Consider the following 19603-nt stretch of genomic DNA (forward strand, 5'->3'; position numbering starts at 1 on the left):
ATTGTTTAAGTTGGGAGAGTATACTTGTTTACTTGATTATGATTTTTATGAATTTGTTTAACAATTAACTAACTTATTTTCAAAATAATATAATAATTGATCAAATAAACTTACCATTTCTGTTGATTGTAACGTTTAACTCTCTTTAATTCGATATTGTTTGAAAATATTCTGTGTTCCTTGCACATCTGCAAATAAAAACATTAATTTAATTAAAGAATCCTTAGCTTTTATAACTAAATTAACCTGAATATTAATTAAGTGAAAAGTATACCCTTGTTAAACGATCTTTTAACGCTCCCTGCATTCCCAAAAACATAAAAAATAAAAATCCAATTAAAAAACTCAACTCTTCTCAATTTTTGGGGCTTTCAACAACATTTCAAAACAAATTGAAGCCTTTTTGGCCAAAAACTACCATGCCCGGGAGCAACAAAATTGCTGTTAATTGCACCTAATTGGGGTTTTTGCACATTTCAATGCGAATTCAATGCGAAAATTCACACAAAATAACAAAAAGCAAGACCCGAAACGGCAACACCGTTGCCAGGTAGCCAAATCCACCTTTTCCACCTTCATTCCCTCGCCCAAATAAATTAATGACATTAAAGAGTGCAAACAAACAGAAGATGCAATTTTCGGTGCAAATAAAGCCACACACACATGAGGGGCAAAAAATCGATGCAAATGAAGTAGCGGTTCCGCTGGCGATTTGCAAAGACCAAAGCAAACAAAGCCAACTCTCGAAAAGAGCGTTCTTCTCTGCCAAATAAATACACAAATTCCCCTTTTTTGTGCCACAGCGATTGCTGGGGATTTAAGCCAAATTAATGGACAGTGGGCTTAGTTGACTTCGTCGCTCCTTTGGTGTTTTTTTTGCATCCATTGAGTTGAGTAATCAAAAGGTAGATGGGGTTTTCTCTTTGCACTTTAGAGTATTGTAATTAATAAAATTGATCAAGTTTTGGTCATTTTAAATATTTTAAATTCGCTTTTTATGAGCTTAAATACTTTGATGTTTACTAGGAATATATATCGATAGAAAAACTTTGATAACTTTCTTAAAATGATATGGAATATATCTTAAATATATCTCAATTTCATGTTTATATCGGGAGAAAATTATATGATATATTAATATTGTATCGAAAATATCGATAAAAATAATATATCGACATTTTAAAAATCACAAAAATACCACTTAAGATTAGAATGTCTATTCTATCGAAAAATCATCTCAATTTGCAAGAATTAAAAGCAAAACAACGCCCAATATCGTATAGAAAATATTGAAAAGTTCAATCTATCGATATTTGAAATATTGGAAATTATCGCACTATACTTTAAAATATTGAATTTCGAAATTTTATAAGTATAGCAGGCAGGCAAATTATTAGATACAAATTGATGTCCTACAAATATCACATTGAAAATTAATACGTTGTAAACACGATCCAGTATTGCTATATCAATATATTTTGCCTCGCTTACAGGGTACATTTCAGTTCCATAAAGACCAAGTCACAAACAGAAAACACTTTGTTGTTTTGTTGTATTTTCTTCATGTATTTCTTGGGTTGGTTTGGCTTGGTTTGATTTGGCTTTTGGTCTTATACGAATATCCACACACACTCGCTTTATTTATATTTGTATTTGCCTAAAAAATTGGCGCTACCTACGCGAGTTTTGTTTTTAGCGTCGTTTCGTCGTTTCTTCTTTTGTATTCGCAATGATTCATACATAATATGCGGTCGTCGTCGTCGTCGTTGTACACTCCGCCTAATCAATAACCATCCATCGTCTTTACACACAGTAAACACACATAATAGATGGCCGTAAGCCGCAATTATTGATGGGGGGACCCGGTACCCCCGATCCACTCTGAGCCCAGTTTTTGGTTTCAGCTCGGTTTCAGTCCTCACACTCCTGCTCCCATCTCCATCTCCATCTCCCCCATCTCTATAGCAATCACAGTATATGCAATCTACATTGTGTTTGTACATTAGACGCTAATCAATGCTAACAGTTTGTATTTCCCTTCTATCTTTCGCCTCAGGCCCAGCAACTCAGCTCTGGAACCCGGCGACTTGTGCAATTAATGGTAAGTCAAAGTGCGAGGTTAGAGCATCGAGAAGTGAGAGAGAGAGCTGCCCTTATAAACTTTATAAAACTAGTAAACTATTTACTACAAGGAGTTTAATCTTTAAAAGGATTCAAGCTTCTTTTAATTGAATTCATAGTACATATATTTTTTGATAACTTTATTAATTTTCAAGAAAATTCGAGCAAATCTAAATATATTTTCTTTGAACTTTGATAATTTTCCTTTAACTTTATATTTTTCTGCCATATTTACAGAAAACCCCCTTAAATATATTTATTCTTTAAACAATAAATCGATATTTTAAAATTCGATTTTTTTGGGGTCAATAGCAGTTTTTGAAATGTCATAACTCACTCAAAAATGCATAAATTTCAATTCGGAAAGCTTTCCTATGTTAGTTTTTATTAGTTTAATAAAATTGCATACTCTATTTAAAATTTAAAAAAGTTGAAAATTTTAACATTTTTTCTGTGTCAATTTTAACGATAAAACCCTTTAAAAATTTAGCAAAAAAATTAAAAATGTTTGTTCTCTGCCTAAGATGTCTAGATCGATTCCTTTTTTTGTGCTGATCCAGAATATATATGATATATAGGGTCGGAAATGACTCCTTCACTGCTTTTTAAGCTTCTGACTGAAATTATAATAATATAAAGATATTTAATTCATTCAATCCCTTTTATTTTTTTGGATTCTTCAAAAATAAACTCTATGTATGGCACAATCCATTCATTTTCCAATTTCTGCTGCTGTTTATGCTAACTTGCAGCCGTCCCAATTTGTGTTTTTCTTCTCTCTCAGTTTTTTTCTCTGTTTGGGACGTAAACAATCCATTAAATGGTGGCACAGTGCCTAAATATAGTCTTTGCTTTGTCGTTGTGCACACACAGCTTCCTGGGGAGAGCAAGACGATAGACGAATATTACGCATACGCACTGGGGTCAGCAGAGTCACGCACAAGAGCCAAGCGAAATCAATCAAAGATAGAAAGGAATTTTTAGCACGCAATCAATTCATAAATCCAACTGTGCGTCACAAGGTGAAAGGAGGAAACAAAAAAGAAAAGGACTCGCCGCAGGCCAAGGCAAATAATATGTTTGTTGTTGCATCTTGTATGGGGAGGCAGGAAGAAAAAGGACGAGAGTTTTGGTTTGAGGTCCTCGAGACAATTGGGCGCCAGTTGGTAATGTGTTTTTCCCTTTTTTTTTTCTTTGCGTGCGTGCGTGGCAAACTTGTTGGCAAATCAATCAAAAAAAAAAAAGAAAGAAAAGCAAAGTCCAAGACGGGAATCTGCCACCATTTACTGTCGAGTTACGCGCAATTTAACCTGTCTGCCACTTGGCCACACTCGCCCCCCTCTTGGCCAGGCTGTTAGCCAGCTTTGCTGCCTTTTCTGCTCACTCAATTATCATAATTGCGATGTAAGCGGGTGGAGGTTGAAATGATAATGTCGGCGCCAGCATTTCCGCTCTTATTAACGACTTCTCGTTCTCGTACTCCTGCCTTAGTAACTGCTCCCTGCTCCTGCTCTTGGCCAGTCCTGGTTGGACCTTGGTTAAAACACACCCAGCAAGGGAGCGAATGAACAAAAAAAAAAAAAAAAAAAAAACGGACATGTGTCCATGTTGCGGCTTTGTGGCTGCCTGACACGCACAATTAAGCCAAAGTTAGTACAAGGATAATAGGGGACTAGAAGCCGCTGGTCTCAAAATCAAATCAAATAAAATCACAATTTACTACATACACGCACGCAGACTATCTTTATGCTTTCAGAGAGAGAATGTATTTTTTCTCTATTTATTTCTGTTTTTGTTTCAAACTATTTTCGATGCCATTTAACATTTCCATTTCGCCTCGTTTCCGTTGCGCCTTAATGCACTTGACCTTCAGCCAGATCGCTATTCAAATTCGAGTCCGTATCTGAATCTGAATCTGAATCTGTATCCACCAAAAACAAAAACAAAACAACACAAAAAAAATAGAATAAAATAGAATCAAATCCCCCTGGAAACTCAAGCGAGACAGCATTTGGTTGCAATATGTTTGGTTGCCACATTTTAGGGGGCAAACTCTTTACTTTTTGAATACATTTTTGATTTAAAATATAATAAATGCTTCATTTGGAATAAAATATATATAAATACATTATATAAATATAATATTAATTACTTTAAAAGCTGGTTATTATATAGGATTTTTAGGGGAAATGTATATCGATAGGATAAGTCCGATAACACGACGGAAATTATAATAAAAATATCGAAAATATATCTAACTTTGATGATCAAGGAGAGATCCTATGAATATATGGACAGAATAAATATTGTATCGAAAATGGCAAAAATTATAAAGATTAAAATTTTAAATGTAAAAAAATATAACTTCTATCGAAACACATAAATTTTTAAGAATTTTAACTCTTCTCCATTACATTTCTCCAGTAAATTAATTTTCACAACGATTCTCTATTAATTTGATTAAATATTTAACCCATTTTCTTTTTAATCCAATGTTCTATTCTCCCTTCAATTCCATTTCGATTTTTCAATACGATTTCGAATTCGTCCTTGTTTTTTAAACTTTCGCGGATGTAATTTCAACTGTAGTTGGTTCCTACTTGTATTTGCCTCTTCCTCTATATCCGGACGAAGAGATCCCTGCGAACGACAAAGGACACGCAGTGTCCTCGCTATTGTTGCCCTGCCATTGTAAAGTTTGAGTGTAAATTCCATTAGGATTATATTACCAGAACTTGCACACACATATGAGGAAGCCACAAAAGTTTCGCCCCGGCCATAAAGTAGGAGAGAATTCGCTTTTATTATCCTTGGCTAAGAGAGAGAGAGAGAGCGGAAGAGATAGAGAGCGGTAGAGAGGACTCAAATGGATTAGGGCCAGGCTCTCGCAAGGAAGAAGCCCCGCAAGGCGTTGCCTCGCACATTTAAGGACCTTGTGTGTGTGTGTGTGGAATGTGCGTGCTGAGCAAATGCCAGGATATGTGTCAAGGACATGCCATAAGCTATACATAGGCATGGGTGTGTGTGTGCGCCGCGTGGGTTCCTTTGAAGTGTGTGTGTGTGGCATGTGGGTGCAATGGGCGTGGTTCTTTTCTATACATTTGGGACACATTTGTCCGGCGCTAATTGATGTCGCCTCCCAGTCCTTGTCACCTACTCACTCACACACTATCTCTATCTTTCTCTGTCAGAAAATATATATCTTTCCCTTTCTCTCACACCTCTTGTAATTCCCAACTCCCTTTTCGGGGCTTTATTTTTCGGCACTCCCTTTAAGCAAACATATATCATTGGGACCCCGCCTTGAAATTCTCAGTTTTGGCAAATCGGCAAAATTTATTTTAATTAAAAGTCAAAGAGAGGCCAAAGTTTAGGCAACAAAAGATACAACTTTATAAAATAAACATCCCTAGCCTGGAAATGGAATGTTTATTTTAAATTTAATTTCGGCATAAAAGTGTGTAATACAACAAAAAAAGAAAGAGAAATATCAGAATCAAAAGTAAACACAATATGGCTTTTAATTAAACAATATATATTCACTTGCAATTCAAATTTGTTGTTTCAATTAATTTAACGATTTACGATTGTTTAATTGATTTTAATTTTCTATAGCAATTACAGTTATATTCAAGTGTTGTTGCTTGCTTTTTTAAACTGGATTTTAGCTTGATGTTAAAGTACTTTTTTTTTGAGAGGGAGAACAAGAATATAAATAATTTGAGCAATGCAAAGAAGGAACTTTCTAGTTTCTAGACTTAATCTTGATTTGTCCCTTGCACATTTTATTATTTAAGTATTTACAATACCCACTTGTTTCTAGCAGTGTCTGGATTCCCTATGAACTGCAAATGATCTGAGGATTTCCCCGAAAATCACAAGAAACACTTAACTTGCCAGCTGCCAGCTGCTTTTGACTTTTGGCTTCTGGCTTCTGCCTTTGTCCAGCACGAACAAGTGTAAAAAAAATGAAGAATCTGAAACCCCTTCGCAGAGACGCCTCTGCTTTGTTGTATTCTTCTTATTTTTTTCGTATTTCTTTTTTTTTTTTGTTACAGCCAACACAGAAAATTCAAAAATCCATTAGATCTACTTTGTAGCTGTGTGTGAGTCTTTCCATTTTGGCCCGTTCTCGATTCTCGTTCGCAATAAATAAACATAATAAACATTTTTAATGCGAATTCCTTCATAAAAATCACCAAGCTGATGATGATGATCGTGATCATCATGATGTTAGTGATGATGATGATGATGATGATGATGTGCTGGCCACAGAAAGATCTCAAAGATCTCTAGATCCAGTGACAGCTGTCGCATGGCGAGCATTCAGCAAAGAGCAGCAGATACAAATGTATCTTTCGCCGGCCCCCAAAGAACAACGAGGTGCGAAAAGTGTTCTAAATGGCTTTGGACGAAAAGCCATCCGAAATGAAAAAAAGCCAAAGGCAAACAAAATAATATAAAAAACCCCAGCTCTTTTTTGATAAAATTCCACACAACAGAATAAAAAGAAAAAAAGAAAAAGAGAGGCCACAAAGAAGTGCCCATAAATAACAATAAATAAAGGGAAACACGCAAACGGCGAGCAGGGCCCGATAATGTCACCTTAATCAGCATAAATCGCAACGATGTCACAAAATGAATTAGCTTTGGAAATTAATTAGATTTCACCCAACGAAAAAACAAATTGTACTACAAAACCGAAACAGAAATCGAACTTCCAATCGAAATTGAAACAAGAGACTAAACCAGAGAGAGAAAATAAAAGAGAGAATTGGGCTTCGAGATAAGATTCTCGTGCTCGTGTTTTCCTTCGATAAGACATCTTCTGACACAGCCAGCCAGTGAGCTGATAAGCTCAATGATAAAAAAAAAACAACCACACACACACACCAAAGTTTAATGAAAGTTCCTCTGATTGCCAACGTCCTTGCAGATACAAAGATACAAAAGCACGCACTTGAAGAACGTATTCCCCTTATCTGCACTAGAGTTAGTCACTTGTTCTAGCACACACTTTATACACAGGTGAAGATGCATTCGTATCTAGATACTTCCCGGTTTCTTGATTACACAATCGATGCGCATTCCAAGGTCTAGTACTCCTCACTCTCTGATTATATGTGAAAGGAACATGTTTATATCCCTTTGAAAGCAATTCATTTCCATAATTTTCCATTTCCCAGTCATTTCATTCACTTTTCCAATGACAGTTGGAGTAGTTTTATGGTCAGGCGATACCCTCGATAAGGGTTGGAAGTAAATGACTAGAGATGACAAATAATCGATATTTTTACAAGCAAATTATCGATTTTAAGTCAATGAATAACTAATACAAATCGATTAATTGGAATTAAAAACCTATTATGGTTAAAAACGATTAAAATAGGTTAGAAAAAAATTAATATTGATTATAAATCGATTATTATTGATTATGAATCGATTAACTGCAACATCAAAACCAGATTTGTAATAAAATATATACTCTATGGTTGATTCTTTCTTAAATATTCCATTTTTTTTAGTTAATTTCCAGTTTTAGCTTGGTCTTTTTTTCTTTCATTTTCTGGAACTATTTGTATAATTTTCTATATTTTCTACCTATGTTTTCTTGACTATTCATAGTTCCTAGAGTATTTTCATCTTCGTTTCGGCCTTTATTTGTTTTTCCTTTAATTTTCTGGAACAATTTTCATATTTATATTTCTCTATTATTTTTTTTTTTTGCGGCTGGCTCTCAAATTTAACGCTTGGAACGTGCACGGAAATGTTTAGAACTATAAAACTTGCGCCACGCGTTCTCCATAAGCCAGAAAACACAGAACATAAAACCAACCCCAAAAAAAATAAGAAATCTGTCCCCCTCTAAGGAGGGGCCAGAGCACATCCCGCTGTCAGGACATTTTTGGCACAACTGCGGGAGGCATTCGAAATGTGCGAAAATGAATTCTCTTTGGCTTTCAGCTTTCAGCACTCTCCCCCCAAATGCCCGTCTCCACACCATTTCGTAGTGTCTTTTGCCAGCAGTTTGTGCGCCTTAATTTTTATAACATTTTTATGTGTACGCTCCATCTTGCCGCCTTCCGAAAGCCCCATCTTCCTCCCGTGGCGCTCTTAAGTGAATAATAAATTAATTGAATCGCCACGCGGCCCAATTTCAGATGCGGGCGGGGCGTGAATGCGGATCGCTTAAGGAAGTAAATGAATGGATGGATGGATGGATAGGATAGCTGGGACTCCATCCCCAATCTCTCTGGTTTCTCGTCAACTTTTATGTTAATAGCTCAAAAACCCAACCCCTGCTGCCTCGAGACCATTACATTACAGCACCCAACTCCTGCTGGAAAAGCAATTAGCAAACTAATCAAAGGCCAATATAGATATACACTATCTAAATGCCCAATTAAAGTGTAAATTTCGTGCCATCTTTGAGCAGATTTGCTGCACTGACACTTAATTAGAAGGAACAAAAAAGAAGGGGAGAAAAAAAGTAGGCTAGAGCTGACAATGGTTACTATCTATCCCCTTTCTAGTATCTATCGGATATATAGTCTCTGTTTACTTTGGCTTTTAATTAAGCTTTGGCCAAAGGCAAAGGCAAGCAAGTTGCCGCACAACCAAAGTTTATTTTTATGACCAGAGTCCATATACAGAGAGAGACACCCACATGCGGAATAATGGCCAACTTACTTTCAGCTAGAAATCCAATTCGGCCCAAAGACCTCAAGCGGAGGAGGATTAGGAGGAGGAATATGACCCAGCGGCAGGAGAGTAGCAATAATAGAAGGGGGCACAGTCAGTTGGCAAAGTTTTTCCATTTTACGAGCATATTACTACAAAGGATTGTGAAACGGAATCCGATGACGCAGGGAAAAAACAAGCCAAGAGAACGTGGCAAGTAACTCCTCGGAATTCCCCGGAATCCCTTCAAGATATATGTACACTGATTCCGACTGTGAAACGAATTACTGCAGATATGAATGGCCATGGATATGTACATATCAAAGTACATAGTATTATGGATAGATGCAGAAGAATAATTAACAGATCGATATGTAAGCGACAGTCGTCGAATGTGTAACAGAATCCCAAGGGGAGGGATTGGGAATTACTTGGAACGAAATTGAAATTTAATTGCTGAAAGCATAATATGGTTTTAATATCGAAAGTGATATCGATTTTCAGGATTTGGGACAGATATAGACACAGATTTTTAAAAGAAATAGGTGATTCAATGCATCGGAAAGAACCAGTGAGATTATAAGGTATAAAAGAGATTGAAAGTGTGTTATTGAAGGCTCTTTTAAGTTATACAACTTTTATTTTAAAAGGTTTATCGATAAATAATCCAAGAAATATAAGAAAGGTTTAATAGCAAAGCCCTTTTATGTGGAAAATGTTTGATAAGTTGTATAATTTATGTTCTATATATTTAATAGAGGAATTATTTAGGATAGAAGAAAAGTGTTATCAATATTTTAATTAAATCGATAAAATTCATAAGAAATATCGAGAAGAATCGAATGCTCTGTCCCTTTTTTAAAAACGTCTTGGAAAGTTGTACAACGTAATGGATAAATTATCAGAGATATATTGAAAACAATCAATCACTTTACACTTTTTATAATAAATGTGTCACTACAAGGATTCAAAACGTTTCAATTTTAAATGCAATCGATATTTCATTAAATATTATTATTTTAAAATTATTTGGTAGCTTTTAAATTTCTAATTCGAATTAAAAACGTTTGCCCCTGTTCAACAATTGTCTCCCCCCCTCTCTATTGACTGTTTTCGCCGGCTTTTTAGCCATTTGTGCTGTTCGCTCGTGTGAAATGCAGAGTGCGAGCGAGGCACGTAGCACGTAAGCGGAGCAAAGAGCCGATAAACGTTCGTGGCGGCAGATGTGCGGACAATATATACATTTATATATAAATATTACTTTTCACACAATAATACAATAACTCAAATGCCGAGTGCACCCCCAAATGCAAAGTATGCAGCGTTTTCACATCGCACGAACCGCCGGACACTCACGCCGATACGATGATAAATGCAAGTCCGGGCCACGATCCGTGCTCCTATGTATCGCAATTATGAAGTGTTATTAATATAATGCTCGCCACTCGATTGTGCAATATCGCCCTGCTTCATAATTCATTCACTTGCACTCACATTCACATTCGCATTCGCATGCGATCGAATTTACCTAATCGTATGCAAATGGAACGGGAATCTGAGTCATCGATCGATCAGTCAGTAAGTCACACTTTTTGGGATATTTCGGATATATATATGTTTGTATATATATATATTCAGCGACGTGACCAATTCAAGTGTAATAATTCCATTGAAAATTGCTTAACAACAATTCAAGTCGAATGCCAATCGGTTGTTGCGTGAGAAAATAGAAGCGATAAATAGTGATTGAATCGATAAAATCGATCATTTGGATGAATTATCGATGAATGCAATAATAAGATATTTAAAGACAATATTTAATAAATAACTACTGAGTAGTCTTATAATTGAAAAGATTGTATTTAATCGAAAACACTGTAGAAATCATTTAATTAAGAAGCTTAAAACTCAATAAGACAAAATGTAATCAAAAAACTATTGAGTAATCATAAGATTGAGATGCTCATACAAATTAATCGTTAAATTAGTTGTTTAGCAATCAGCTTAGGTAACGCTTGTCTTAACAGGGTAATAAAATAAAGCTATTTAGTTAGAATATATTTCGATTTAATGCCTCGATCGATACATTCTTTAGTATTTAGTATGATGTTAGCTGATCGATGACAAGAATTTTCTTGGCACCTCCATCGCATATTCATGGCATGGAACGGACACCCCCAGTGACTCGGTCCTCAAATCGATCTCCACACGATCTCTCCATATATCTTCATCGATCGTTCGATCTTTCGATCGTTCAATCGTTGTGCAAGCAAGCTTCTGTTCTCTGTTCTCGATCCGATCGAGCAAAAACTCGCACACTTGAGGGCAATTCACATGCCGGCCACAAATCAGCCGCAAATGACTTTATTTCCAAAGTAGCAAAAGCACAACTGGGGAATGTCAAATGTGGCAAGTGCAGCCAGCTAAAATGTTTCGATTTTTTCTCTTCACTTTTTACTTTGTGTGTTTTGTGTTGTCTCAAAAATCCTGCTGGGCGCCGGCCTGAGGCCTGTCAACTTATCGGTTGCTTTGACAAACGACTCGGTCAGCCAACGCGGCGTATGCGCAATCTCAAGTCAGCTGGACAGCATATAAGATCGTATCGTTTGATAGATATTTACGCAATCAATAGTCAAACATTTTGCGATGAGACACATTGCTGGCAAACGATATTAACCACTCACATTTTAATCTATACCTATTTAAATTTGACATTTTTCTTTAATAAAGAAAATGAGGTACAAAAAATAAACTAAGGGATATAGTATATACGACATTTGGTAGGGTTAATGCCTATTAAAAGTCTTGTTGGATATTTAGATGACCTGGAGAAGCTTAGGTAATAAGCAATTTCTATATAATGGTCATATAAAGACTAAAAAATAAATATAACAAATTCTTTTTTGGGAGAAAGATAAGTACTAAACTAAACTAAATATAATATATGTTTTTTTATCAGAAAAAGTAAGTAGAGTAGGGGAAAAAGTCCTTAAATGTTCTTAAAAACTGAAAAATAAATACTATTTATACTGTTCAGAAGGAAAAACTAGTAGATTTAGCAAAAAAGCTTTGAAGAACCGAAAAATATACTAGCTAAATATTACTTTTTAGAAAGAAAAATAAGAAGAATATAGGAAAAATGCTTAGAAGATCCTAAACAACTGGGAAATACAAATTAGAAATACTTTTTAGAAGAGAAAAAGATACTTTAAGGTCGTTAAAGTTTCAAAATTAAATACTATAATACATTATGAAGACTTTCTTGTATTTTTGTATTAATTTTCCAACTCCTCCCGAGTTAAATTTTCAGTGTTTAGTGTTGGCTTTCAGTTGGCATCGGATCGCCCTGACCCCAAATGTTCTCCATTCTCGGGGAGGCCACGCATGTGCTGTGTGTGTCTCGATGCCGATGCCGACGATTTTGACGTTGACGTCTCCGCCGCTTTTGGTCAAAATGAACGTTTGGCTTCAAGTCCGAGTCAAAGTGGAAGTGGATTTTAGATTTCTGATTTTCGAATTCATTTTGGAAGCCAAGAGAACAGAAAAAAAACACACACAAAAAAAAGTAAGCCAAATCGCATCGATTTGTGTGTTCAGATTCTGTGCGAGGCGAATGTCAAAAGTGATTTTCGTTGCAGCAAAAACTTTAAGGGGGGCCAGGAGCCAGAGTCACCACATCAAAAGGCTGGCAAGCTGGCAAGAAAAGCATTAAAAGCTCTCGAAACAAACCCCCCGAAAAAAAGAGGAAAAAATAAAAATATAAAAAATAATAAAAATATATAAAGAAACATGCGAAAGTCATAAATCATAATTCTTTATTCTGCCTTCGTTTTGTTGTTCGTTTGCCTTTCTGGCTTTCGGTTTTTGGGGTTTTTTCTTTTTGGAAAAGAGAGAGAGAACGAGAGAGGGGAGCTCTAAAACTTATAGAGCATGTCACGCATACATAACCACAAATGTCAATGCACTGAAAAAAAAACCAACTAATCGAAATAAATAAAATATATATAAATAACTCCCAAAAATTATTCATTTGTCCTAGTTAATATGCTTAAAATATTAAAATTCTCAAGTATGTTTTAATATTTCTAAATAATGTACCCCCGTTTTCTGTCAGTGCATCAATACCAATATATAATGGCAGTGCAGACACTTTTGGCCATATGATAAATGGTCAAAGGCAGCTTCTAAAATCGCACACAAACCCCAAATGAGATGTTTTCCTGTGTGTATTGTGTGTGTGTTGTGCGTTCTGTTTTTCGGCTTTTGAAGTTTGACAGCCTCAATTTGCATTTTGAGCGAAATTCCCCCCCGGTTTTCCAGTGGCCAACCACCATCACATTAAGTTACCTCCCCCTGTCTCTTTGAACAACTCAACCCCTCTGCCTTTCAGAGAGATATATAGTTCATCGAGAATATACATACAGAGGCTGGAATTCCTCAAAGAAATTAAATAAGGGGGGAAATAAAGCAAAAAAAAGGGTTGTAAGCAAGAAAGCTGGGTTTAAATTATTTAATTTATTAAATTATTAATCTGAAGTAATTGCTAATTGTATACCCTTGCAGGGTATTATAATTTCAGTCAGAAGGTTAAAACTCAGTAAAGAAACCCCTTGCGACCCTATAAACCATATATATTCTTGATCAACATCAACAGGGGAATCGATCTAGACACTTTTAGAAGAAAATAAAATGTTCAAATTTTTTCAATATTTTTTAAGGGGTTTTATCGTTAAAATTGTCAACAAAAAATTGTAAAAAATTTAAACTTTTAAAAGTTTTAAATAGAGTATGCAGATTTATAAATCTAATAAAAACTAACATAGGACAGCATTCCGAATTAAAATTAATGCCTTTTTGGCTGAGTTATGACTTTTTGAATATTTGATTTGTCTAAAAAATTGTCATATAAAACTATTGATAAAAATCGGTCCAAAGAATGGTTTAAAATTTAATTTAGAAGCTTGAAAAAATGTGAAGGCGTCACTTCCGACCCTATAAATCATATATATTCGTGATCAGCATCAACAGGGGAATCGATCTAGCCATCTTAGGGGGGAAACAAAAATTTCAATTTTTTTCGAAATTTTTAAGGGGTTTTATCGTTAAAGTTGTCAACAAAAAATTGTTCAAAATTGAAATTTTAAAAACTTTTAAATAGAGTTTGCAGATTTGTTAATCTAATAAAAACTTACATGGGACAGCTTTCCGAATTGAAATTAGTGTTTTTTTGGCTTAGTTATGAGTATTTCAATATTTGGATTATTATTATAGGCTTTAAGCAATAAATTTCCTTAAGGTTTTAATCTTAAATTTGAGATTAGAACACCCTAAGCTCTCTTGGCCAGACCGCACATACATTCCAAACCCTGTTTTTTTTTTTTTAAGAGGTTCTCGGGAGTCAAGCGAATTCATGGATGATTGCCTTCAATTGCATTTCAATTCCGTTTCAATTGCCGGCACAGCCACCGTAGTGTATGTTTGTGTGTGTGTGTAAGTGTGTTTGGAATTCGTTGCAATTTCTCCTTCTGCTCACCTTCACCCCACAACGAAACCCCTGAGGAGGAATGGAATGCCCCCTTTTGATTATTCTGGCTATTATTATTATTATTAGTAGTATTTTCTTGTGTATAAAGTGTGCCCGATCTTAATTAAACGATTAATGGCTTAATTGGGAGGCATCTTATTGAAAGGGGGATGGGGGGATGGTAGTGGGGCGGGGTGCGTGATCAATCACGATCGTGATAGTGATTTCCAGAGCTCTCGATCGCGTGACACGCGCAAACGACGACACGCTGACTTACATAAATCAATTTAGCCGAGTTTATTTTATAATTTAATTGCTTTTGTTTACGTTGACATGGCCCGCACTCACGTACGTGACTCTCTCCCTCTCTCTCTCTCTGTCTGTGGGTCTCTCTGTCTCTCTGATTCACTTTTTCTCTGGTTTATTCTCCACTCTCTCACTCACTCACTCACTCACTCTCTCTCTCTGTTTTTGTCTCTGTAATTTTTGCAGATTCGCTATCGATGTGAAGCGAGTTGCCGGCTGTTGTTCAACGTTGAAAGCAACGCATTCGCTCGGCCCTAGTGCTTCGGGCAACAACACAGACTCGAGAGATCGGATATAGGATCAGATCGGGGGAGCACCAGCAAGGAAACGGAAACGGAAACGGAAACCCAACCCGAAACGGAAACGGAAACTAAACCGATGGATCATCTGCGAAACTCCCACAAAAGAAGCAAAGCAAACAACAGTCTCCTCAAAAGAAAGCAAATAAGGAAACTCTAGAAGGAAACTTGTGATAAGTGTGCCTCCAGAACCCACTCGATATATAGCGAGAACGATAAATATATATATAAACACAAGGATCAGATATATATATATAAATAAAAACAAGATAGATAGACTTGTTGATTAGTCCAAAAGCAACCAAAACCAACAAGTGCAACGCGTAGGCCTTCAACTGTGATTTAAGCATAACAAGAAAGAAAGAAAAGAAATCAGATATATATATATAATATATAGAGAGAGATACGTTTAGTTTTTTGTTTATTATACTACTTTTTTTTTGTTTGTTTTTTGCCTTGTTCGATAACCGTATCGTATCGATAAACGATAGCCATGTTCAACTCAAACATACCGGCCGCCTCTTTGCTTAGCATCGAGAGCAGCGGCCTGGGTGGCCTGGGCGCTCATACGCCCAAAACCCCGGAGATTGTTAACTCGCTAATTGCCATGACCAATCCATTGGATAACTATAGCTTCGATTCGGCGGCAGCAATGGCTGCAATCTCTGCCTCGGCAGCCTCATCGGCAGCCTCCTGCAGCAGTGCTGCATCCACACCAGTGGTAACAGTGCGTCATTTTAATGGTCATCCCAATGGACAGGTTAGTAAACATACATATAACTTTGAGGCGTATACTTAATGTGTGCGTATACTTGATATGTGCGTATACTTAATATTTGTATTTTATCTATACATATATTTACAGTTGCACTCGCAGGACAGCAGTCATTCCAGTTGCTCTGGCTCGCCATTGGACTCACCAGCGGGAGGCACGGCCACCACGCCCAGCGTTCAACAGGTAAGTTTTAAATTCATTTTGAACAAAAAATTATATATAGAATAGATACTCAAAATGCTAAGCTTAAAAAGGCTTCAAAGTGAAGATAATTTTATATATTTTAGGTTTAAATTTAGGTAACTAAAAGGGTTACTTAGCTTATTCTTATATCAAACCTAAAACTAGTTCTGAAACATTTCATAACCTTTCCAAATTCTTTAATATTTGCAATATTTCCCCCTTAAAATTAGCACCAACTGAAAGTATATATATACATAAATCAAAGACAAACAATCCATCAATCAGCTAGTAATTGAAGTGCAATTAAAGCTCTGAATATGACTTCCAAAAAGGGCTGAACCCAAACCCCCCGCAACTAAGTAGTTTTTCAGTTGAAAAACTATACAGATGAATCCCCAGAAATGGGGAGGCCTTCAGTTTATGAGAAAAATTTGTGTTGAAAAAAATCAAAACAAAACAACAACAAATAGAAAAGTGCAAGCGTCTTACCCTTCTCCCCAAAAAGATATAGCCTATAAATTTGTTGGAAGTAATAATCATAAATCACAAAGATACATAGTAAACGAGTACGATTGTGTGTGTGTGTGGGCACAGTCATAGACACCTGCCAATTACTTGGGGTGAGCCTCTCAGCGGGGAAAGTGCAAAAGTATCTAAACGTCTATACATCTATCTATCTATACATCTATCTATATATTTATCTGAGGGATGCGACCTCTAATTGCCGCGTGGCAAGTGCAATCCGCGCCCGCTTCATATGCGAATTAATCGCTGAAGTTGACACCAGCAGCCGCAGCAGTTACGTGCCTCATTAAGGCCAATGTCAGTCAGTCAGTCAGTCAAGAGTGTGATTCTCCCCCCAAGATACACTCACACTCACACAAACACTCACACGCTGGCACCTCGCACAGATACACATTTACGGATTGAGATGCAGATGCAATTGCAGATACTCGAACGCAATGCCGCAAAAAGTGAAATCAATTCAAGCTGCGTCTCGCAATTGACGCCCACTCCGCCACCAACTCAAGACGCCGGCCGGACAGGGGACAAACTCATGGACAGAAAGACAGAAAGACACAAAAGACAGACAGACGCCGGCCAATGGCCAATGGAGAGTAAGAATACATGTATATAAAAAAAAATAATCACAAAAAAAGATGCAGAGTGCGTGGGTTGATTTTGCACGGCATCGTGTGGTTGCGTGGGCGTCAAAAACAGTCATCGAATAAATGAATAAATGAATGAATGAATGGTGTAAGGAATGGATGAATGAACGGTTAGAATGAATTAGATAGAACTTGTCATATTGAGGCGGTCAGATTGAAGATGGTTTGACGAAGCAAGTGTCTGGGGAAGTGTATTCTATCTATGCAAATACATTTCACTTTGATTTAATTGTAAATTAGGAAAAGCACTTAAGGCTGTTTAATTTCATGGTTAGGCTTTTCCAACCAAAATTTAATGATTTTCCTAAATTTCAGACCAGATTTAGACAAATTGCTTGTCTTAAATATGAGTTATGTCAATGTTAACTCTTAAAAGGTGGAACTAAATACTGATTTTAAATAATATCAAATCAAAGAAACCCAATTTTGGTGTCTTACAGTTCAATTTAGGAACTTTTTAGACCATTTAGTACACTTTACATCAGATTCGATAACATTTGGTGGACTTTCAAGTTAATTTGTGGGTGTTAAATTGCATTTGGTACATTCTACAGCATCTTAAGACTTAAAAAAGTTAATTTTCGCTCCCGATGCTTCACTTTAGATACTGATTAGACCATTTAGTACACTTAACAGCACATTTGGTGCAAGTTTAGTGCAGTTTTTTAGATCTTCTTACGTATGTCCTTCTGTAAGAAAACCAGACATTTCTAAACCCAAATAAATAAATGAACATTTTTAACAGAAGATTCATTTTCTGTTAATTTTTAAATAAAAACAGGCATTAGTCTTTGATAAATTAAAAGAAATGTATAAAGAAATAAGTGAAATAAGTAATAATTGAATAGCCAAACACACGTTTCAATGTTTCCCTTGCCGAATACTTTTAGCAGCTCAAAGGTTGGGGTTCGTTCGACTTTTTTTCGTATATTATTTTTCACTTTAATGCCACTCAATTTACATTTAAGTATGGCATTAAAGTTACGCTAACAATGTCTTGTTTTCATAAGACTTTACTCTGCGTACTTTTCGGTTTCTTTCCGGTGTGTATTTTTTGTGAATACTAATGAAGTATAAAGTATTTTCGCACAATTAGCAGGAGATTTGTCATTCCGATCGTGACCCCCTGTGGGACCCAAAGAACCTGGACTCCATCGCAACAAATATTTGCACAAAATGTTTCCAAAAAACAGAACTCAACCACAAAAATGATGGAAATGTAAAAGGCGAGGGAAAATTATAAGAACGGCAAACAGACAAGCGAGTGAAATGTGCAAAAAATGTGCAAACCCAAGACAAACAAAAATGCAAATTTGCCAGACCCAAAAATAAGAAGAAATAATAACTGTTGCCATTTCGTTTGAATTTTGCGACTAAAGTTGCAGCGATGCGAAGTGCAAAGAAAGGCTCGGCCGGCAGATATGGATACAGAGATACAGATACAGATACAGATACAGAGATACTAAAAGATACAAAGATACTACAAGCAACCTGTGCTGCTCTCCCTCTCTCCCCCAAAAACGCAATTGCACAATTTTCCAGCAGAAGTTTCCACCAGCAGCAACTTGTCCGCTGACCATATGGTCATGTATGTGCTGCTCCATGTTTTTCTGGCTCCAATTTGGCCAGCGCATGCGATTATTATGATTTTGCCTTTTGGATTTCGGCATTTTATTTTTTTTTCGCTTTTTTTTTAAACAAAAAAATGTATTTATCTGATTTCTGGGTCAATAAATAAAGCGCTGCAAGCAACGGGCAGCGTGCCTAAAATTCAAATGAACCCCGGCGAAGCGAGGCGATGCCCAAAAAATTAACAGAAGTCGAGAAAGAAATCGAGACTGGGGACTGGGGCATCCCAACAATTTCTCGACCAGACAACATGAGCAAAAAAATAAAACAAAACAAAATATAAATAAAAGGAAATATATCATGGGTCTGGCCGACAATTCAATGAGCTGTAGATTGAAAGGGCTAATTGAAGGCACAACTTTTGACAGGCAAACCCCTTGATGGATGCCATATTGCAAAATGATTTATTATGGTATATTAACTTTCAAGCCAAGCCAAAGAGATTATATTTCTTTAGTCTAATACATAAGACAACATATAGTATTTATAAAATAGCTAAAGTTAGGGCATCTCCTTAGCTCATATAACCATATGCTGCAATTGTCAATCAGCGATTGTTCAACGAAAGTTGACAACGTGCCGGAGTGCAACACGATGACCATCTGTTCCTGTCCTGATCTCCATAAATGGAGCTTCACTCGAGGTTGTTTCGAGGTTGCACTTGCCACTGGGGAAGAGAGGGAGAGAGTCACCCCTTTTGGGCGTGTCCCTCGCAGATTTCTATCTATAGTATTTATAATTCATGCAAACCCTCGAGTATGTGTGTGTCCCCAAACCCAAACCCAAACCCAAACCCAAACCCAAACCCAAACCCAAACCCAACTGAAACCCAAAACTTGAGCCCCATTCCAGAGCCAAGCCCTAAGTCAAAGCGCAAAAAAATAAGAAAATAAGAAAATATGAAAAAAGGTCGCTG

The 19603-nt window shown here is 36.4% G+C and overlaps 1 protein-coding gene and 1 long non-coding RNA gene across 2 annotated transcripts in view; one reads left to right on the forward strand and one right to left on the reverse strand.

Moving 5' to 3' along the window:
- Positions 1-19603, reverse strand: part of LOC147643236 (uncharacterized) — a 66681-nt gene that overhangs the window by 33538 nt on the left and 13540 nt on the right. The window contains exon 2 of the long non-coding RNA XR_015272307.1: positions 115-188. This is a non-coding gene — a long non-coding RNA (uncharacterized LOC147643236). The remainder of the gene's footprint in view (positions 1-114; positions 189-19603) is intronic.
- The window catches only part of LOC110179441 (Activating transcription factor 3), a 46829-nt gene that overhangs the window by 20604 nt on the left and 6622 nt on the right, over positions 1-19603 (forward strand). Inside the window, exons 2-4 of the mRNA XM_086835710.1 lie at positions 2057-2101; positions 14819-15691; positions 15797-15889. Of these exons, the coding sequence (XP_086691836.1) occupies positions 15425-15691; positions 15797-15889 (360 nt within the window). The 5' untranslated portion in view covers positions 2057-2101; positions 14819-15424. The remainder of the gene's footprint in view (positions 1-2056; positions 2102-14818; positions 15692-15796; positions 15890-19603) is intronic.

Source organism: Drosophila serrata, unplaced genomic scaffold (assembly GCF_035046125.1).
Source record: "Drosophila serrata isolate PLE 108 unplaced genomic scaffold, ASM3504612v1 contig_276, whole genome shotgun sequence".
Classification (NCBI taxonomy): domain Eukaryota; kingdom Metazoa; phylum Arthropoda; class Insecta; order Diptera; family Drosophilidae; genus Drosophila; species Drosophila serrata.